The following is an 18,878-nucleotide window of genomic DNA, read 5'->3' on the forward strand; positions in this document are numbered from 1 at the left end:
ATGGGCACATTTTCAGTGTATTTTAAACAATCTCCTTCGCTGAACAGACACAACTTCTGGCATTCATTGGCACTGAACTTCTCACTATGGTTTTGTAGGGTGCAAATCAACATGTGAGCGGAGTGGAGCGCTCATAAACGCTGCTCCTCGCTCTCTTCCTCTTTGAAACCGCTCGCTCCAAGGCTTTTATTTCCCCACTCCACTCCAGTGCTTCTAATTCTGCAGCCAGCTCCACTCACGATCTGCTCCACTGCTTGTGTAAATCGCTTCCAAAATGTAGAGATGTGCGAACCGGTTCCTTTGAAATCGGGTACCCGGTTCCTGCTTTGGTACCGACGAACCGGATACAAATATCAGGGATTTTCCTGGAGAATTTATTTCCCTGGAGAATAATTCAATTTCACTTTTACATGAAGTGATATAAATGCTTTGGGTAAAATTAATCTTCTCCACCTCTGGTATCATTCACAAGACAACCTCAAGTTGAACACGACATGATTTCGGCTATCTAAAAAAGTAATATTTCGGCTTGGGAGCCTAACATACACTGAACCTTTTGCACATACCATATAGTTAATGATTTTTTTAATTTTCTAAGCTTTGTGGAGTTTACAGTTAACATGGTTCATATACAAGCATGCAATGGCTTTCGCTGTTGTAATAAAACTCTTACTGTGCAAATTGGATATTATTGATTATTTTGTTAACTTTAATTATCAAGGTTGGCTGATTTAAATAAAGTTGATTTAAATCACTTGATTTAAAAAAAAAAAAAAAAACTATACTACCTATTTTATAGTTTCTCAAGGAAAAGACATGAAAAGTTTTTTTAAAAACTTTTATTAACACAAACAACTTAAACTCTTACTGTCTGTAAACTAAAACTCTTAGGGCTGTATGCTGATCACAGCACAAGTGCGAACGGCGCTTGCCCCCGATTCTGTGGTGCATAAATGAAGCAAATTCTGAAGACGTCTTGCCCCATTATAGAGCGCCTGCCCCATCATTAACATATTTGCCAAAGCGATTCTGATGACAGCGCAGTGGGTCCCAAATAGACAATTGAGCACTGCGCTAAGACCCGCTGAAACCAGGTTTATTTAGTGATGTAATCAGGAACTTTTAAGATTTAAAGTTTCATATAAAAACGTAATCATTAAATGCCCTCTCCCAGAGTAGCTTTGTAGACGGGCACTGGGGAAAGCAGGATGAGATCTGGTCCCTTTGTAGTTCAAAGGACCCTTTTGTTTTGCCAGTGTTGTTAACAGAGTTCATCACACCCAACGAAAGACCAGTTATCACAAACAGACAACTGGGGCTGGTGCCTGCTTCTATCACATAGACAAGTTAACAAACTGGTTTATTTTAAGGCATAGAGAGCGGTTGTTACCTCGGACTGATGGTACTTGATTATGTTTGAGTTGCTTAGCTAATTAAAGTACTGACTACGATCACAGGTACAAGTCTCAAGCCTGGGCCGGCTTGATCTTCAAAGACTTCGGCTGGGCGACTCCAAGAAGAGGGGGCTGGGTTTGCCTTCTATTTAAACCTATTTTCAGTACTCTTCACCCTCTTTCATCAAGCTCACCTGACAATGCTAAAGGGTCCTGTAGGGTCAAACCTACAATATTGTTTTGTTTGACAATTTGTCCGCGCAGTTCATATGTGGTTACGTTCTGTACTGTGTATCACTGGATTTTTCTCTGTTCCGGAATTAAACTGTTTCTATTGAAAATCACATCAAGAGGACTGGCATTATTATTTTGAGAAATAAACAAACCTATTACATTTTACAACTTTAACAACTGAACACACTATAAAAAGCCAAGTATTCCTAAGTAACAACTGTGTGGGTTTGGACTGACACAGAAAGGGAATCAAAGAAAAAGAAAAGAATGACTGGGATGAGTGAGGGGTATTTTTCTCTGGTGTACTCCATCGCTACATTCTCATTTAGATGCCACAATGATAATTTGCTTTATTTATGTATTAATTTAAGATTGAGTAATTTAGTTTGGTATGTAACTATTCACAAACCACCATTTCCAACGTCCTTAAATTTACAGTTTGGAGGTACTGTTGAGCTATAACTACGGTACTACAAAAAAAATTAAATAATTGAAAAAAAGAAATTGATTTAAATCAATTATTTTTTTTGTCAAAAAAATCGCTCACCCTGTTAATTATGCAAGGCGATTTCATAGATTGCACAATATTGTCGGAGGATAGCAAAAGCTGCATCGTTTATGGATCATATCTTATATGTGTGAAATTTCCTTTGCAAAACATCTTTTGGAGCAGGAGCGGTGCCAGAGGCCTTTCGCGCTCATGCTCTGCTCAGTCACTTTACCCACTCCACTCCCCGCTCCTAGCAAAATGGTCCCGCTCTGCTCACATGCTCTGGTGAGAATGGAGACCGAGTATATCTGAACCTGCTACATGTAAATTGAGAGGAGCCTATATTTAGGGTTGTAAAATCTGTTCTAATTTTACTGGTGCATCAAATTCCCAATATCACTGGCAATAGCAACTGTGTGTGATTATATTTATATATATATATAATATATATATATATATATATATATATATATATATATATAATATATATATGAACAAACAATTTAAAGTTCAACTTCCTTTTATTTTGTAGGAAATCCACAAGAAAGTAATGTCCTTGCAGTTCAGCGAATGCCGTACCAAGATCTGTCATGTGGATGCTCATTCCACCTTGAATGATGGGGTTGTGGTGCAGGTGATGGGTGAGCTTTCCAACAATGGCCAGCCAATGAGGAAGTTTATGCAGACCTTTATACTCGCTCCTGAAGTAAGCCCCTTCTGGTTAATGGATTATTTTCAGCAGATCAGGCCATAGGCTATTTGCAACTAGTGGTGTGTCTAATGCAAGTTTTTGATTTTCTACTGTAAAGCAGGCTTGTGCAAAAAAAAAAAAAAAAATTGTTACCAATCATTTAGTGCCACAGGTGGGTTTCTGCAATGCATGGGCTAGTACCTTTTAAATGGTTACTATAAAATTGATTAAATTGGTGGGAAAAGACACATGGAAGTGTTAATCCTTTGCGGTCCATTTATTCAGCGCCTCTCAGGCGCGTCGGGTCCAATTTATTTTCACATGCGCTGTTTATTTTAGACGTGCTGTTTTAAGTTTTTTTTTTTCACAGTAAAACAGGTTTAAAAGGCACTGCATCTCCAGCCCCGCCCCACCCCTTGTTCGCTGTATTTTTCACATACCTCTTCATAGTCGTGCATACCGATAAATCATCTCCTGATCACTTGTTTTATCACCAAACTCCTCAATAAAGTCATTATTTTATTACTATAACATCTCAAAAAGCTCTGCAAATGTCTGATATTCTTTGAGTGCTGGATGCAGAAGCTGCTATCTTGTTTGTTTATGGCCGTGTTATCTCTGTGGTGCCGGGGCTATCTGTATTGCTCAGATCCGCCCCTCTTTTTTTCGGCTTCTATCTGTCTCACTCAGCCATTGAATGGTTTTCTCAGCTTTTTCCTGAGGGAAAAAACGACTAGAGACCTGTGTTTTATGTCTTTTTGATGTCGGACAGGGTCCGACATAGGACCGCAAAGGGTTAAGATAAAACAGTTGATGGGTCAAATATAGAAATAAATGATTATGCCATAAATTGAAAGTCCCATAGCAGCAGGCAGGGCATCTCGTAAATTGAGAAACTATACATTCCAATTTTCCCAGCAGCCACACCACCACAGGAGTAACTTAGTTTACACAGAGCAAGCACAGTTTGAAATGAGAGAGTAGCATTTGAAACTTAGAATAAAATCATTGGGGCTGGGTATTTGCTGGCTACTTTGAATCTGATCAATTTTGTAGATCTGATTTAATATCAAAATCATTTTCATTTGAGTAACAATACAAGGATTCACATGAGCTGCTGTTCTCTACTGTAGTCCATATGTCATTATTAGTAGTTCACAATTTGAAGATAAGATTGCTGGGCTGGTGCTTGGATAATAAATAGAAACATTATTGTATTTTTAGGCCTACTATATTTTTCCACTGCAGACCTAACATTTCTGATAGTCCTATGAGAAAAGCTCATCTACGTTCATTTTTCTGTTAACAATTTTCCAGACCTAGTCCTACCGCCCAGCTATAGAAAATTCCAGTGGAGAATCCTGAAAGTGCCCTAATAGTGCCAAAAAACCATTGTATTGTGAAATGTTGTGGAAATATTTTAATTAAATTTCAATTCAGTATTTTATGCAGTCAAATTCATTTCCACTAATTTTGGGCTTCAATATAGTAAATGCTGCAAAAAAATCTTTCTTTTCTCCCCCCCCCCCCCCCCCCCCATAGGGTTCGGTGGCAAATAAATTCTACGTCCACAATGATATCTTCCGTTATGAAGATGAGGTTTTTGGAGATTCTGAAGCCGAGCTTGATGACGGTAAAACGCTGGTTTCACGGCCCTGATTAGTTCTAATATTAACTCCTTTTTTCAAGGCGGGACATTGAGTTATTCTTGTTCTATTTTGTACACAGCTGGATTCTATGATATGTGATTTGTTGTCCAGGAAAATGTAACGTCATGCAGATCACACACTCTGTGTGTTTACAGTTGGTGCACAGCTGTTTTATAGGAGTCTGTTAAGTTCCATTCCCTGTAAGAACATTTTCACTGCCTGGCTATATTAAAGATGCAAAGATTTGTTTTGGATATGTATTGCTTCATTTAGAAATTTTATTTCAGCGATGCCATTCCTCTGAAGTGCTTTGTTCATAAACTCCCCTTCTAGATTCTGTTTTTAAGCATGAAACGATGTTTAAATGTTTATTTCTTTAAGAATCTGAAGAGGAGGTGGAGGAGGAACAGGAAGAAAGACAGCCCTCCCCTGAACCTGCACAAGAGAGTCCCAGTAGCACTTACTACGAGCCACATCCTGTAATGTGAGTATCTAGAAACGCTCCTCGGATTGCTTCCAGCTGCATCAAACCTTAAGAGGCAGTGTGTGTTTGGTCAATGAAGAAAATGCTCTCTTTCAAGCAAGGAAGGGTTTAGCTTTGGAAGTAGCACATAGCTATAGCCAGTGGCGGAGGAAGAGAAGGATGGGCCCTGGGCAGGACCTTATTGTGGGTTCCCCTCCTCCGGACTTTGATGTAAGGCTTGTTTATAAACATAAAACATGCCAAGTGTTCAATATTTTAATTCTCAGGCTGTTAGCATGTATGAAATAGTATACGACTGCATCTGATAGAGATGTTTTCTGCTCATCTACTTGAATTGCATTTTGCATGCATCTTTACATCCAACACTGCACTGGTTTTTAATCGCAAGCCAACAAGTTTAATCCCCAGTCCCACCAGGATTCTGCAAACAAGGGTGAAGAATTCTGCACAGAAATTCGCAGACATATTCTCTCGTAGAAATTATAAATTTAAAATTAGAAAAACAGGCATGTTAATTTTGTGTTTTTTTTTATTTTGGTACCCAGCAGCACCCATTAAAAGCTTCCGCACAAACTACAAGATGAATCGTGCTGCATCCGGAATATAACTACAAAAAAAACTGCTCAACAGTGCCCCAAAACCTTCCATGAAAACGGAGAAAGTGTCAAGGAGTTTGTAGAAGAGACTCTGATGAAACATAAGTGCCTAGTACCAGCCTCTATGCAAAGACAGTTGCTGGGGAAGGAAAAAAAGCTAGAAAACTTTTAAATTCAATAAAAAATAGTAATAATTAAGAGAATGGTGGTACCTGTTGAAATGAGGGAGGATTAAAACTGAATTACTGGCACCGGTAGCTACAATGATACGAATATGAAGGTCATAACATCTGCACATATAAATGTGAAGGAGATCGTTCATTTTTTTTTTCCCCTGTTTGCAAATGCAGCAATGGTTTAGAAGAGCCGCTGGAGGAACCAGAGCCAGAGCCTGAGCCAGAGCCTGAGCCAGAACCAGAGCAGAAGAGTGAGGAGCTGCAGCCGGAGATCGAAGAGAAGGTCTTTGAAGAGCTGGAGGAGAAGGCCTCCTCCCCAGTTCCTGTCGAGTCTGCATCCAACACACAGGAACCACCAAAGGTCTGCCACGGTCTTTGTGAATCATTAGTTATACTGGGACATATAGGCATTAGTTTTGTCCTGGCAGCTCCTATATTAAATTATTTTAAATGCAGTTATATATGTAGAAAATATTTCAGTAGCACTCATGCGTTTGGTTGACCCCAAAGTTTCTTGCTGTGATCATGACATTTCTGGCTATAACTATCACAGACTGGGTAATATGTCTCAGAATGCTGGTACAACACCGTGCATACAGTGGATTTGTGTTATTTGGATTAACCAAGCCATTTATTGAGTGATCTGTAGAAGAGAAATAATTGTGTGACTTAAGTTTTCTGTTTTAAAGGACTTTGTTCCTTGGTATTTGAGGCATGCATTGATTTAAGGAAGATTGAGACCTGTGTTCTGGCAACTTTTACCAAACATTATGTCTTAATTTTCTAAAAGGTAAAAGCCTTCTCCAGCATGAATAACTAAGCAGTAATTATTTATTATTCTATTAGTCAGTAGTTTATTAAGGATAATGGTGCTACTGCATTTAATACTTTTTGCCCCTTTTTAGCAGTATTGATTTTATTCAATATGGTGTTTCAGCGCCACCCATAAAACAATAAAATACAAAATCAGAACTATTTTCAATTTAAGTGTGAACGAACGGCATGATATATTGAGGCAGGAAATTAAATGTCTTGATCTGTAGCAGAGTTTATTGCATTTCCTGCAGGCTTTCTCCTGGGCCTCAGTGACCAGTAAAAACTTGCCTCCTAGTGGTACTGTCCCTTCCTCTGGAATTCCACCCCATGTTGTTAAAGCACCAGCCTCACAGGTAATCAATCTGTGAATGGATTGGCCATTTCTATCTTTTCTTCTCCCCCACCCCCCCCCCCCCCCCCACCACCACAAGTAGAGTAAACGGTAATTGTTGGTTTGTTTTGTATGAATCTAGCAGTATACATTCTCCTCCAGGGCTGCCTTTTAGTTAGAACCTGGAGACTGACACCGGATGGCTCACTTTATTCCAAGCTATGTCTTCATTTAGGGCACAGCGGTGATGGTTTATTAACAAAAAAAACAAAAAAAAGCTGCTTTCTTTAAAGTAGTTGCTTTTCTAAATGGACATAATCAGTAATCAGCTAGCCTCCCCTTAGTCTTGAAACTGACTGCTGCACCATTACTGGTTAAGGTGCTGATGTCTAATCTTTCTGGTCACATGGGCGACTTCTGTCGACGGCAACAAGAGGAACACATTTGTCGCCTGCATGTTGCGGTGGTCACACGAGACAAGCATGTGGTCGACAAGCTGGCAACAATGTAATGCAAATCACTCATAATGCACGTTTTTGTCATGAGACGTAAACATGCTGCGAAGGAAGGCTGCTTCCACTGCTTTAATAGCAATGTTAGACGAGGAGGAGAGTAGGAAAATAAAATAGTTTGGGTTTCGACTCTGGGTTTTGAATGAAAAAATATTATTGTATCATTTGTTTTTAAACTTGCACAAAAAACAAACCTTACGACTTTTTTTTCTAAAATGTGAAGTAGGTTGTTTTTTTTTTTACTGTTACAAAAATGCAACCATTACAGTTTTTTTTTTCTCGTGATTAAAAAATAAATGTCATTTTGTTTTCATTGTAAAAAAAACAAAACAAAGGAAACACGAACTAACAGATGGCATTCATGGGAACCTTTTATTTTCTTATATGTAATTATTTCTGAAATCAAATCATGCGTCCGCATCGTCATTTGATGATCATGTGACACTGCTGTCAAATATGCTTGTGTTGCCCTTGTGTCGCCTGAAAAATAGATCGTCCTAAGTGGGAGACACGTTGCTGGTGTGTCGCCGTGGTGTCGACCAGGATGGTCACACGAGGCGACAAGCCGGCAACAGGTGTCGTCCCCTTGTTGCCGTTAACAAGTCACCTGTGTGACCAGGTCTTAAGGATGACCAAAAAAAAGCTTTTTAGCACTTTAGTATCTAAATTGCAATCTTTTAAATTAAGTTAATTTTATATGCTTAGAGTTGAAAAGCTGTAAAAAATAAATAAATAAAAATAAAAAAAAAAATTCATTCAGGTCTGCATTGTCACATTTTCCTGTACTCTTCATGTTAATACTTTCTTCCACTGTGCTATTTCAGAACAGAATGGAGAACAAATCAGAGGTACAGGCTCCACCCCCCAGAGTCCGGGATCAACGCACCAGGGAGAGACCAGGGTTTGTTCCCAGAGGGCCCAGGCCTGGTAAGTTACCTTAACGAGACCTCAAACCCACACGTTCATTTCCTTCTTTTTTTTTTTTTTTTTTGGTTTGGTTGGGCCTGGTATAACACATGCAGTTTTACAGCTTTATTGTACAGTGGAAACACTACTTAATTGGCTTTTACGTTTTTTTGTTTTGGGGTTTTTTAAATTTTGAAGGTGTTTAGGGCCATAAAAAGATATCTCTAGAGGGGTCATAATTAACCTGGTGATTCTCTTGCTCTCATTGAATTTGTAGGACGAGGAGAGTCTGAGCCGAGTGACATGGATAACCGGAGAACAGTGCGCTATCCAGATAGCCACCAGCTCTTTGTTGGTAATCTGCCTCATGATATTGATGAGAATGAGCTCAAAGACTTTTTCATGAGTAAGTTGTTTCATTTTTTTTCCCCCCCAGATGTCTTGTCGTCTTTTTTATTTTATTTATTTATTTTATAATCATGGCTACATATGTAACTCCTTGGATATGGCAAGATGATGGCTGCTTTGTTCCATCTTTTTGTTTGCTTAATTACTTTTTTTTTGTATTTGGTTAATGTATGTGCATGGAAAAATTATGTATGTTTATATATATGTATGTAGTCGAATACACGAAAATAAACTATTAGAATAGCATATTACATATTCGAGGTACACGAAAAAAGCCTTGTATATTAGCTACTAGTAGAGCAAACGCATCTTTAAGTGTGAATAGCAAGATACTTGAAAGGAGGTTGTTTTATATATATATATAAATGCTGGAATGCAGTTCAATGTAAAACATGTACTGTTGACTTTCTGTGAATGGATAGTGATGTCAACATTTGAACTGACCATTAAGTACAACCAGGTATGTTCCAGGTTGTTGAACAAAGTAACTTAACTGGTTCATCTGATGTTGGTACTTAGTGGCTAGTAGTAATGTTAAACTATTGTAATGTTGGCATGTGTTTTCTATTTTGACCAGGTTACTATATTTGCACTATTCAGATTACTTAATGAATGTTATTTGTTAGAATTAAACAGATGTAGAATATTTATGTTGCTATATGAGAAGTGTTTTATTCTGAATACAGCAAAACAACATTTTTGGTAATCTGTTTTGTACTGCGCAGCATTATGCTACTGTAGCTTTAATTGGAAGAGATATGACCTGTGACATTGCTGCTCAACTGTGTTTTGGTACAAGTTTCATTGAGTTCAGTATTTAAATTCAGTAAACAAAAGGAAAAACCGGTGCTTAAGGAATTGGAGTAATGAACGAAGAAATCTCATCCGAGACATTGTGCGTACACTTCGTGAACCTGGCTGGCTTATCCGAAGAGTAAACTTAAACTTTACCGTCTTACCCTATTATGCTGTCTACTTGTGGTACACACGTTTGTCTTGGGAGCATAAGAGCATGGACTAAAGTTCGGGTAATCGAATACACAAAGATGTTGGACCCTGTTTGAAATTATTTGAATAATTCCTATCTGCTATCTCTCTCCATCTAATCTAAGTTCAAATGTATTTTTAAAGATTATTGGCTTGTAGGAATTAAATACTGTGTTTTTCATCCATTTTAGCATTTGGCAATGTAGTTGAACTGCGCATCAACACCAAGGGAGTTGGCGGCAAACTACCCAACTTTGGGTTTGTGGTTTTTGATGACTCCGATCCTGTACAGAGAATCTTGGGTGCAAAGGTAGGGGGGGCAAGTATTAAAATGTTCTTTTCCCTCATCCACGGGTAATATGGTGGTGACTTAAAATAATGCACTATTACAAAATGGATCAGAGATTTCCTTTTAGCTAGTTTACGGACCTCATATTTATCAATCTCTGGCAAATGTTATCTTTCAAACCTGTTTTAATCACTGTTGTAAATCAAGCTGCTGGAAAATGCATCCGTTCAGTATTTATTTATGCAATTTACCTTTTGTCTGCTTGAAGAAAGAAAATCTCTAGTACGTGCCGCCTTAATGTTGTCTTTCAACGCAGACTAAAGTCTGCGTCCTTGCTGTCATCCGTTCAATCTATCTGTTTAAATGTAGTATAGCAAATAACGGTATACAGACAGATCACAAAACATGTTCACCTTTGCAGGGCTTCAGAGTGCGACTAAAATGGTTGCTACTGTCTTTTGGGGATTAGGTGCCATGGATGTCCAACACAAAAATACTGACTCTCGCTAGCTTTTAAGGACCGTGATCGGGTAAACACGATTGTACTAAAGTGTCATTCTGGGACCGTGATTGGGTAAACGCTCTTTGTTTCTTTGACTTACTAGGCCACCGTACTTTGCAGTACAGTTTAACACATATCATTGGAGGTGGGGGGTGAATTTCACTGCTTGCTTGCTTTTTTTCATGATGTCAGAGGGCATTTAATTTAAAGGGCCGACACATTTTTAGCAAGTACGCAGAAACAAAACGTGACAAGAACTTGTTTACAGCTAAGAAAAAATGTGCAATCACTGTAAATCTGTATTTGACAATTATATTGGAGCATTTATTCTGTCTTGTTTTAATATATATGTTTACAACATTTATAAATACCAAAATATTAGTGGAGATAATATTACATGAACTAAATCTATCTGGTAACCCCCCCCCCCCCCCCCCATTATTACTGATAATGTAATGAATAACTATTTCATTTATACATAATTATTTAAGAAGAAAATAGAGTAGTGTCCATTATTGCTTATAAAGACCCTAAGAATGTCTTGTAATTTGCCCAAACGTCGGGTAATAGAATAACACGTTTGTATACGTGTATCTACGCAGAGTACATAATACTAAAAAAAAAAAAAATACTTGGTTTAAAAAGTGTTGAAACAAATAAAGCAAGCTAAAAGTTGGTACTTTATAATGTTCCCCAGAGTGTTCTCACATGTGCCCCGAAAACCTTAGTTTAGTAATGGTCTTGCGAACAAAAGGGTTGAGAATTAAACAAAATAGCAAGAGGTAATTGAAAAGGTTACCATATCAAGCTGGTACAGGTTTGTTTGTGAACTGTGCAGCCTCCAGTAAACCAATGTAGACTTTGCTGGTATAGTACAAAGCCTTAGTTTTGAGTCATGTCAAAGAAATACCAGATTTGTTCTATAGTTTGCAGTACAACTAGTGCTAGATGCAGCAGAGTCTGCATCTACAGTAGATCTAGACTCCGCTCGTGTTAAATCGAGAATTTGTCAAAGATAATTAAAAATTGCGCAGCAGCATTACGATTCAGACCTCCACGGCCAAAAAAGCAAGCATAGCATTTTAAGAGTTACCCTGGTTACAGTACAATAATGATAAACAGAAAATGTTTTGCACTGAAGCAGGCCCAGCTGTTGCAGGGAAAACTTATTTATTCTTGGAAGATAAATGCTAGGGACTGTTATTGCAAAGTGTACACCAACCCAGAGAATAGCCAGAGCAATGGCTCATGCTACTGAAGTGAATGCAGAACAAAAACCTACAGAGAATTAAATGAAATTCAATGCAGCTTATATGATTGCAGTAGAAGAACTGCCATTCACTAAACTTCACTCTTGGATTGTGCTAATGAGGAATGGTTTGGAAGTATCTAAAACATGACAATGATACAGCATGTGCTTATGAAATGAGGTGATTTACAGAAAGGAGTTCAAAAGTGTAGCTGGGAGAGAATGTAATGGTGTACAGGCTTAGAAACTTAACAATTTTGAAACTTGCTAGTCCTGATGTAAACTTACCAGTTCTTATGTGAAGTGCCTAAGTTGGAGTCCCTAAAAATAGGCTTATGTTTTATTTTCCTAAAAAATAGTATTAAATTGTAGATTTAAAAAAAAAAAGAAATTTAACAAAGCCACATTAGTAGACGCTTCTACAGATTGATCAATTGCCTGTTTGCACCTCGTTACTGAGCGACTGCTGTACTGTGTGCTGAGAAACTGACACTGACAGCACCAGATGGGATAACAGGAAGAAAATTCTCTCGGGCGTGTCACCAATTTCTGCCTGAAATTGACAACGACACAAATAAAATGTTTGTTTTATTGTTCATTACATGTGTTGCTATTTACAAAAATGCTGGCTGGTTTGTGGAGTTGGTGGTTACAGCCTGCAAGTGATTTAAATAACTATGAATTACTACCTACAATAATAAATTACTAGCGTACACACGCGGTCTTCACTAAAGTCCTAATTTAAAGACAGTACTTTTCACTGTAGCCCTCGGGATGAAATTGTTAGCTAGGTGGCTACATTTAAATTATTATTTTTTATTTAAATTAGCAGTGGGAGAAAAAAACTTCAGTACGTCCAGTAGAATCTGCCAGAACTGACGGACGTTGAATCTACTAGGTTGGATACTAATAAGAGCATAACAAATACAAAAGAAAAACTAGGAAAACGCAGATCTTTTCTAGAAAGCTTTGTATAAATGGATTTCAGTATATGAAGGATCACCTTCAGGTTTGTCCGAGCTGCCAATAAATGTTTTACTTTTTAAACGCTGCAATAACAGTTCTGATTGTGAAGCATCCACACTAATTTGATGGAACAGGTGATTTATTTGCACTTTGTAGGACCTTATTTTTTCCACTACTGGTGCTTGAGCCCTGGAGCACTCGCAGAATCGCCACCTACGCACCTAATATCAGTGATTTTAAAGCCTGTTTTTTAAGCGAACTGATTATTGCTCACCAGTACTCTATTGGTATAGAAAAGTAATTTCAGCTTCCAGTCACTCAAGTATGCTGAAGATAATGTAAACAACACCAAGCTAGATAGCGAGTCGCAAACGTTTGTTACTGTTTATAGGTAAGAACTCAACTTCATTATGAATATTGTTGTGTTTTAAGCAACACTGCAATGATGTTCATTACGGTAATTGTTTTTTAATTAGTTTTAAAATGTTTACTAAAACGTGGCCCATTTTTTCACCTCGTTGGTACAACCGCGGCCCCCTTTGCTAATTACATCTTCAGTCTTTTGAACAGCATATTAATTTCATTGCTTGCCCCATAGGCTTGAATTAGCAGAGTTAAGTGCTCAGATCCGTTTCCATGATTGAAAACGTAGACGACCTTCTGCAGTTGGTGTGGAAAACCTACCCTTCCAGTCCAAAAAGAAAGTGAGTTGAAAGCAATTGGTGCTGAGTTAGGCTGTACAATTAGGACACCTTTGGCTGTAAAGACACAGCGCTGGCTGCCTCACATGTATCGTGCATTGTCTGGTTGTTTTTTGGGTTTTTTTTGCAGTCAAATGAGAATCTTGCTACTGGAGAGGAACAATAAACTGCTGTGCATCACCACATGGAGCACCTCGCTTCCCATTCTAAAAACAGACATTAAAGGAAGAGCAAAGCATGTTGTACAGGAAATGGAAAAACTTGCTTTGTAGTGTTGTCATTTTTACATGATCTCTCTTCAGAGGTATCAAAGCTTAGTCTTGCACGCCAAAAGAATAGTCTAATTCTTCCCCAAGCTGTCGCAAGCAATTGAGAATTGTGTCTTGACAGTTAAAAGTAAAAGGGAAAAGCCATTAAAAAAAAAAAAATGGCAGACAAGAGAAATTTTTGCAGCAAGTGGATTCCCAACCAGCCAGATCCACAGCAGTAAGGACAGAACCACCAACAGTATTTCCCAGCATTACATTTCAGGATATTAAACCTTGGCCCATGACATTTTTAAAAATTACCTAAAGGTGTCCTTTTATGTTTACTTGTTAATTTTAAATAGTGTTTCCGCTGTGCGGATGTTTGTGCCGTGCTTGAATAAAACTTTTGAGTTGTATCGGATAGGTTTGTCAATCCTGATGTTTAAAATGTAACTGTCATAATGACTGCCTGCGGCGGTTTTAGGTGGGAGTATAACCATGACAGTTCTAGTGTTAACATTGTAATAATAAAAAAATACTATTTTAACAGAAGTAATTTCTATCTGAACTATCGTTGTTCATTACTGTTAACATTATGTCCAAAAGCAAAACATTTGTCTTAATCTCACAAATCCTGACTAATTTAACTATCGTACTAAATTGTTGCTTTTTATATAATATTGCCATATAACCCGAACACAACATTCTTTGAAACCAAAAGCTAAATTGGTAGATTTAATAGATTTAAAACATTTTGCCTTAACTTTTAAATAAATTTTTAAAAAAAACAAAAAACGTGAATACAATATGTCTACTTCTGATTTGGCTTGTCTAACACAAATGTAGAGGCCTGAAGTGTGTAGCCTAGCAACGCGCTAATCTACCGTACTAGCACTAAAAGAAGCGCACATATTCCAATACATTTTCCGAAAACAACTGTGTTTACATGACTTTTGATATTGGAATTAGTTTTCTGAAAACTTAGTTTTCCGAAAAATATCGGAATTCTTATGCTCATATTGTATAACCCTAGTATGTTTTCAAATCTATAATTAGGGCTTGATTTTTGGTGTTTTACTCCGACTTTTATACTCTCCTTTTAAGAATTCAATTGATACCCGTTAAGGCTTTTGTATCTGTCACAACTGAGATATGTGTTAACGGTAAAATTGATTTAATTTTTTTTTGTTTGTTCTGTGAAAAAAGTTGCAGTTAAAAGAAAGTGTGATTGCACTCTGTCAGTCTATTCTCAGGTGTCATTTACATGGCACATTTAAGTTCACTCCCTCCCAGCGCACACTCGCGTGTACTACAATACCCAGTTCGACTGTGTGTGTTGTACACACACTTTGTAAATTACATTACAAATGCGACCTAAAGATTTAAAAAAATAAATAAATAAATAAATTAACCATGCACATTTAAAACGAGGCATTTTACATTTTTCCAATAAAGAAATGTTTGTTTTAAAACAGTGCTATGTCCAAGATATCCTCTTTACAACACACAGTAACGCTTACACAGGCTTTCTTCTACTCCCAACCCCGACCTAGTGTGTGCGTGGTTTGTCTGTGCCCTGAAGATTTCACATTCTGCAACCCCGTTAGAACCATTGTGTGCATTTCAACCTACCCCCTGAAAAAAAGAACACATATAAAATTATAATGCTGCATAAATCTGAAATGTTTTTTTGTCTTCCTGCCCAGTAGTTTGTTTAGTGAATGAGTGAAATACACTTCTGTATTGTTTACACCAATTAAACTACAGAAATTGTTTGTGTAAAAAAAAAAAAAAAAAAAAGTTAATAAATATTTCCTTTCACTTTTTCTTTAGCCCATAATGTTCCGTGGAGAGGTACGGCTGAATGTGGAAGAGAAGAAAACACGTGTGTTCAGGGAGAGAGACATGCGAGGCGGCGATGACCGCAGAGACATGCGGCGCAATGACAGAGGCCCTGGGGGACCCCGCGGCATCGTGGGAGGCAGCATGATGCGGGATCGGGATGGAAGAGGACCGCCACCCAGGGGAGGCTTGGCTCAGAAACCAGGGCTTGGCTCAGGAAGAGGAGCTGGCCAGGGAGAGAGCCGCTTTACAGCACCGCGCCGTTGAGAGCGCAGCCTGCAGTTTGGAAGTAGTACCATGTTCATCTTTGCGTTCTTGTTAACGAATTCCACGTATATAAATATATATAAATATACTTTTTTTTTTGGGAGGGGGGGGGCTTTGGAATGTGACACAGCCTGTCAACCGTTTCTTTGTGAAAAACTGCATTACTTTACCAACTATACGAGCATTAACATCCTTGCCTGTGTTCAACAGGGTTCAAAAACAATTTATAGTTTAAAAGAAATCTGAAAAGTGAAAGGGACTGAAAGACTTCATTTCAATAGTACAGCCCATCATTTGGAGAAGAGATTAAAAAAACAAATGCCTCAAGTTAAAGGGGAGCTTGTCTTTGAATCCCTCTACTGCACATTTTGTAAAATCGTGATCTGCCCATTACTGTTGGAAACAAATGGTGAAAACGTGCAATTGGAAAAACTTGCCTTTTTTATTTTTTTTGTTAAAACAAAAACTTGCATTTATGCACTCATCAATATGCACTAATGGGTACTCTTGTAGTTTTACATAGATATCTGTGGGATGAGGCTGGAGAACACCCTACAGTTTTCTGTTCTATAGCAAGTCAAATTACACAATGGCAGGTCTTAAATTCTGCTTGCTGTGACAAATATACTTTTTTTTCACACCTTTAACCCTATTTATGCTTCATTTACAGTTGGATAACGAGAAGTCTTTTTATTTTCTTGTAAACTAATAGAGTAATCCTGGACTTCAAAGAAAAAAGGAAAAACAAATACCACCCTGAACACTAGGAGAGTTTGGTGGGTCATTTTTTTGTACTTTTTTAAAAAAAAAATTTGCCCAAATGCAATATCGGGATTGGTCCTCCTCTCAGCCCTTCTACTGAAAGTACTGGACAATGCAAATATACAGCAAAGTCATAGCTTACTGTATGCTCTTGAGTTCTTTTTTGTAATGTAAAAAAGCATGATGGTGCCTTCTATTACATCATTCCAGTCTCTAGTAACTGCAGCGTGATGCTCTATTGTATCGTGAACGCCAAAAATGCTGCAAAGTGGTTGCTCTGAAGTTTTGTAAATAAGTTGCAGTATCCTTGTAGGAGGAAGGGTTTGCATACCTTTCTTCTGTTTTCTGATCCATTTCCACCTTTTGATCGGTTCAGGGAGAGTTAAATTAATATGTTTACTATGATTGATCTAGTTGGATCCAAAGTCCATGAATTGGGTTTCTGCTTTGAAAGGCAACATAGTATTAAAGCATCTAGCTCTGTAAAAGGTGCCTACAAGTTTATATTCAATTTGTTTGGATGTTTTAATATGTTAAAGTATGAAGTTTATTTTTTTTTATTTTTGGGGTTTCTTAATTTTGTTTGTGACATCACAGCCTGGCAAGGATACTGCGCCTTTTAATACAAGTAACAGCGGCTTTAAATAGTTAAATGATTTTACTGAAATACCTAATTTATGTTGTATGTGGTTACCCAGTCCTAAATACAACAATGTTATAAAGCAGTTCTAGAGGTTTATAAATCAGCACTTCAGACAAAATGTTTGGGCAGCGGAAAAAATGGCACTGTGTGTAAAGCCTTGATGTTTTTGACAGCACTGATACAGGGATCATTCTCTCCATTCATGGGGTGACCCAGTAGAACATAAGCTGAACAGTTCTAGGATGAACAAATCAAACGACTAAAAAAAAAAATAGACTTTAGTCAATTCTGTAAGTCACATTGAGTGAACATCATCATAGCACTTCATCTTACGGACTGGAGTACTTATTTCTGATTCCAAGAATGAAAGGTGCTGTGGGGTGTGGGTGGTTTTTTTTTTTTTCTTCTCTGAACACTTCAGAACCGGTAAAGAACTTTTGATCTTTTTGCCATCATTCAAATGCTGTTGGCAGCCCTTTTTGTAATTATCTGTTCAGTTTTACAGAAGGTTATGGCCTTTTTGCCCCCCCCCCCCATTTATTTTTCCTTTCCCCATCAATATGTTTTCATGCTGATATTCAGTGTGCTTAACTGCATTATATCTCATCCTAGTTTTGAGGCAGCTGTCAGTTGAAAAGGTTATTCTAGTGGTCTGCCAATAGGCATGGAAGCATCTTAAAGCTGCTCTTGGTAACGGAAGACCTCCATAGCCTGCAGCTCCTAGGGGATGACAAATGCACAAGTAGTAATTTGTTTACACACTGAACTGCAGCGGTTGCTTACCAACCGGTCTTCTCAAACTTTACTCTGATTTTTATATAGCGCCTTTGTAAATTTACTTTTGAGGTCTTCCTTGTTTGATGGTAGTCTTGCACAATTTCCAACATTTCTGGGACACAGACACTTGTTTTGTTTTCATCACATGAATTACTTTCTTTTAGAATTTTCAGTACTGTTGTGGCCTAGAAGTACACATACTTGAAATTTCCCATCAGGCAAGGAAGGGAGTAAGGTGGGAGTCTCTCTCTCTCTTTCTCCTCCCCCCCCCCCCCCCCCCCCCAATATTTGATGGTTACCCTGGGCTTCAATTCTTCCAAATCATTTTTGGCTGGTCAGTTTAACCTGATTTTTTTTTTTTATTTCTTTAGATTATCAAACTTTCCATGCTTTGGCTCGCTCACCAGCTTTTTTTTTAATTTTTATTGTTATTTTTTTGACAAATCATCCTGGAACTAAAGACCTAACTAATAAGAACTGAAATAGAGGGGGAGAAAATAAAAAATCTGAGGAGCTCAAGCTCTGGCTAACTTCCGAAATGAATGCTATGAACTAAACTCTACATCAAAGTTTACCTGGTGTTTTGTTTTTTCTCCTTATTTACTATGGACTCTACTGTTCCCCCTCCCCCCCTCTTTGTTTTAAGGTACCTCCTAAAGCAAAGCCAGTAAACTTTTCCACTATGGCGAGTGCAGTAGGTGGTTTGTATGAAAGTTATAAGAGAGCAATATGTGTATCATTCCAGTCCTTTATTTTGTTTTCAAGGGAATTGACTTACCTTCTTGGCTTTGGCAGGTATGGTAAACAGTGGTTTGCCATCTTAATTTTTCTGTGTTAAAGCATCTTTATGCTAGTAGGAAACTAGTTTAATGTATTGCAGGTGGAGAGTATTTTTATTTTGTTTTCCATTTTGAATGTGTTGGACTTGACATACAATAAACTACTGATGTCTGCATAA

The 18,878-nt window shown here is 37.8% G+C and overlaps 1 protein-coding gene across 8 annotated transcripts in view; it reads left to right on the forward strand.

Annotated features, from left to right (window-relative positions):
• Positions 1 to 18,878, forward strand: part of LOC117408928 (ras GTPase-activating protein-binding protein 2-like) — a 21,884-nt gene extending 3,006 nt beyond the window's left edge. For 5 of the 8 annotated variants that reach the window (XM_034014392.3, XM_034014391.3, XM_034014390.3 and 2 more), the window contains 9 exons: positions 2,651 to 2,824; positions 4,352 to 4,442; positions 4,840 to 4,942; positions 5,889 to 6,075; positions 6,782 to 6,883; positions 8,198 to 8,300; positions 8,557 to 8,685; positions 9,866 to 9,993; positions 15,463 to 18,878. In XM_034014392.3, coding sequence (XP_033870283.2) covers positions 2,651 to 2,824; positions 4,352 to 4,442; positions 4,840 to 4,942; positions 5,889 to 6,075; positions 6,782 to 6,883; positions 8,198 to 8,300; positions 8,557 to 8,685; positions 9,866 to 9,993; positions 15,463 to 15,738 — 1,293 coding nt within the window. In that variant the 3' untranslated portion in view covers positions 15,739 to 18,878. The remainder of the gene's footprint in view (positions 1 to 2,650; positions 2,825 to 4,351; positions 4,443 to 4,839; positions 4,943 to 5,888; positions 6,076 to 6,781; positions 6,884 to 8,197; positions 8,301 to 8,556; positions 8,686 to 9,865; positions 9,994 to 15,462) is intronic. The other 3 variants (XM_034014395.3, XM_034014397.3, XM_034014398.3) reach the window with 3 other exon arrangements.

This window comes from Acipenser ruthenus, chromosome 2 (genome assembly GCF_902713425.1).
Source record: "Acipenser ruthenus chromosome 2, fAciRut3.2 maternal haplotype, whole genome shotgun sequence".
NCBI lineage: Eukaryota > Metazoa > Chordata > Actinopteri > Acipenseriformes > Acipenseridae > Acipenser > Acipenser ruthenus.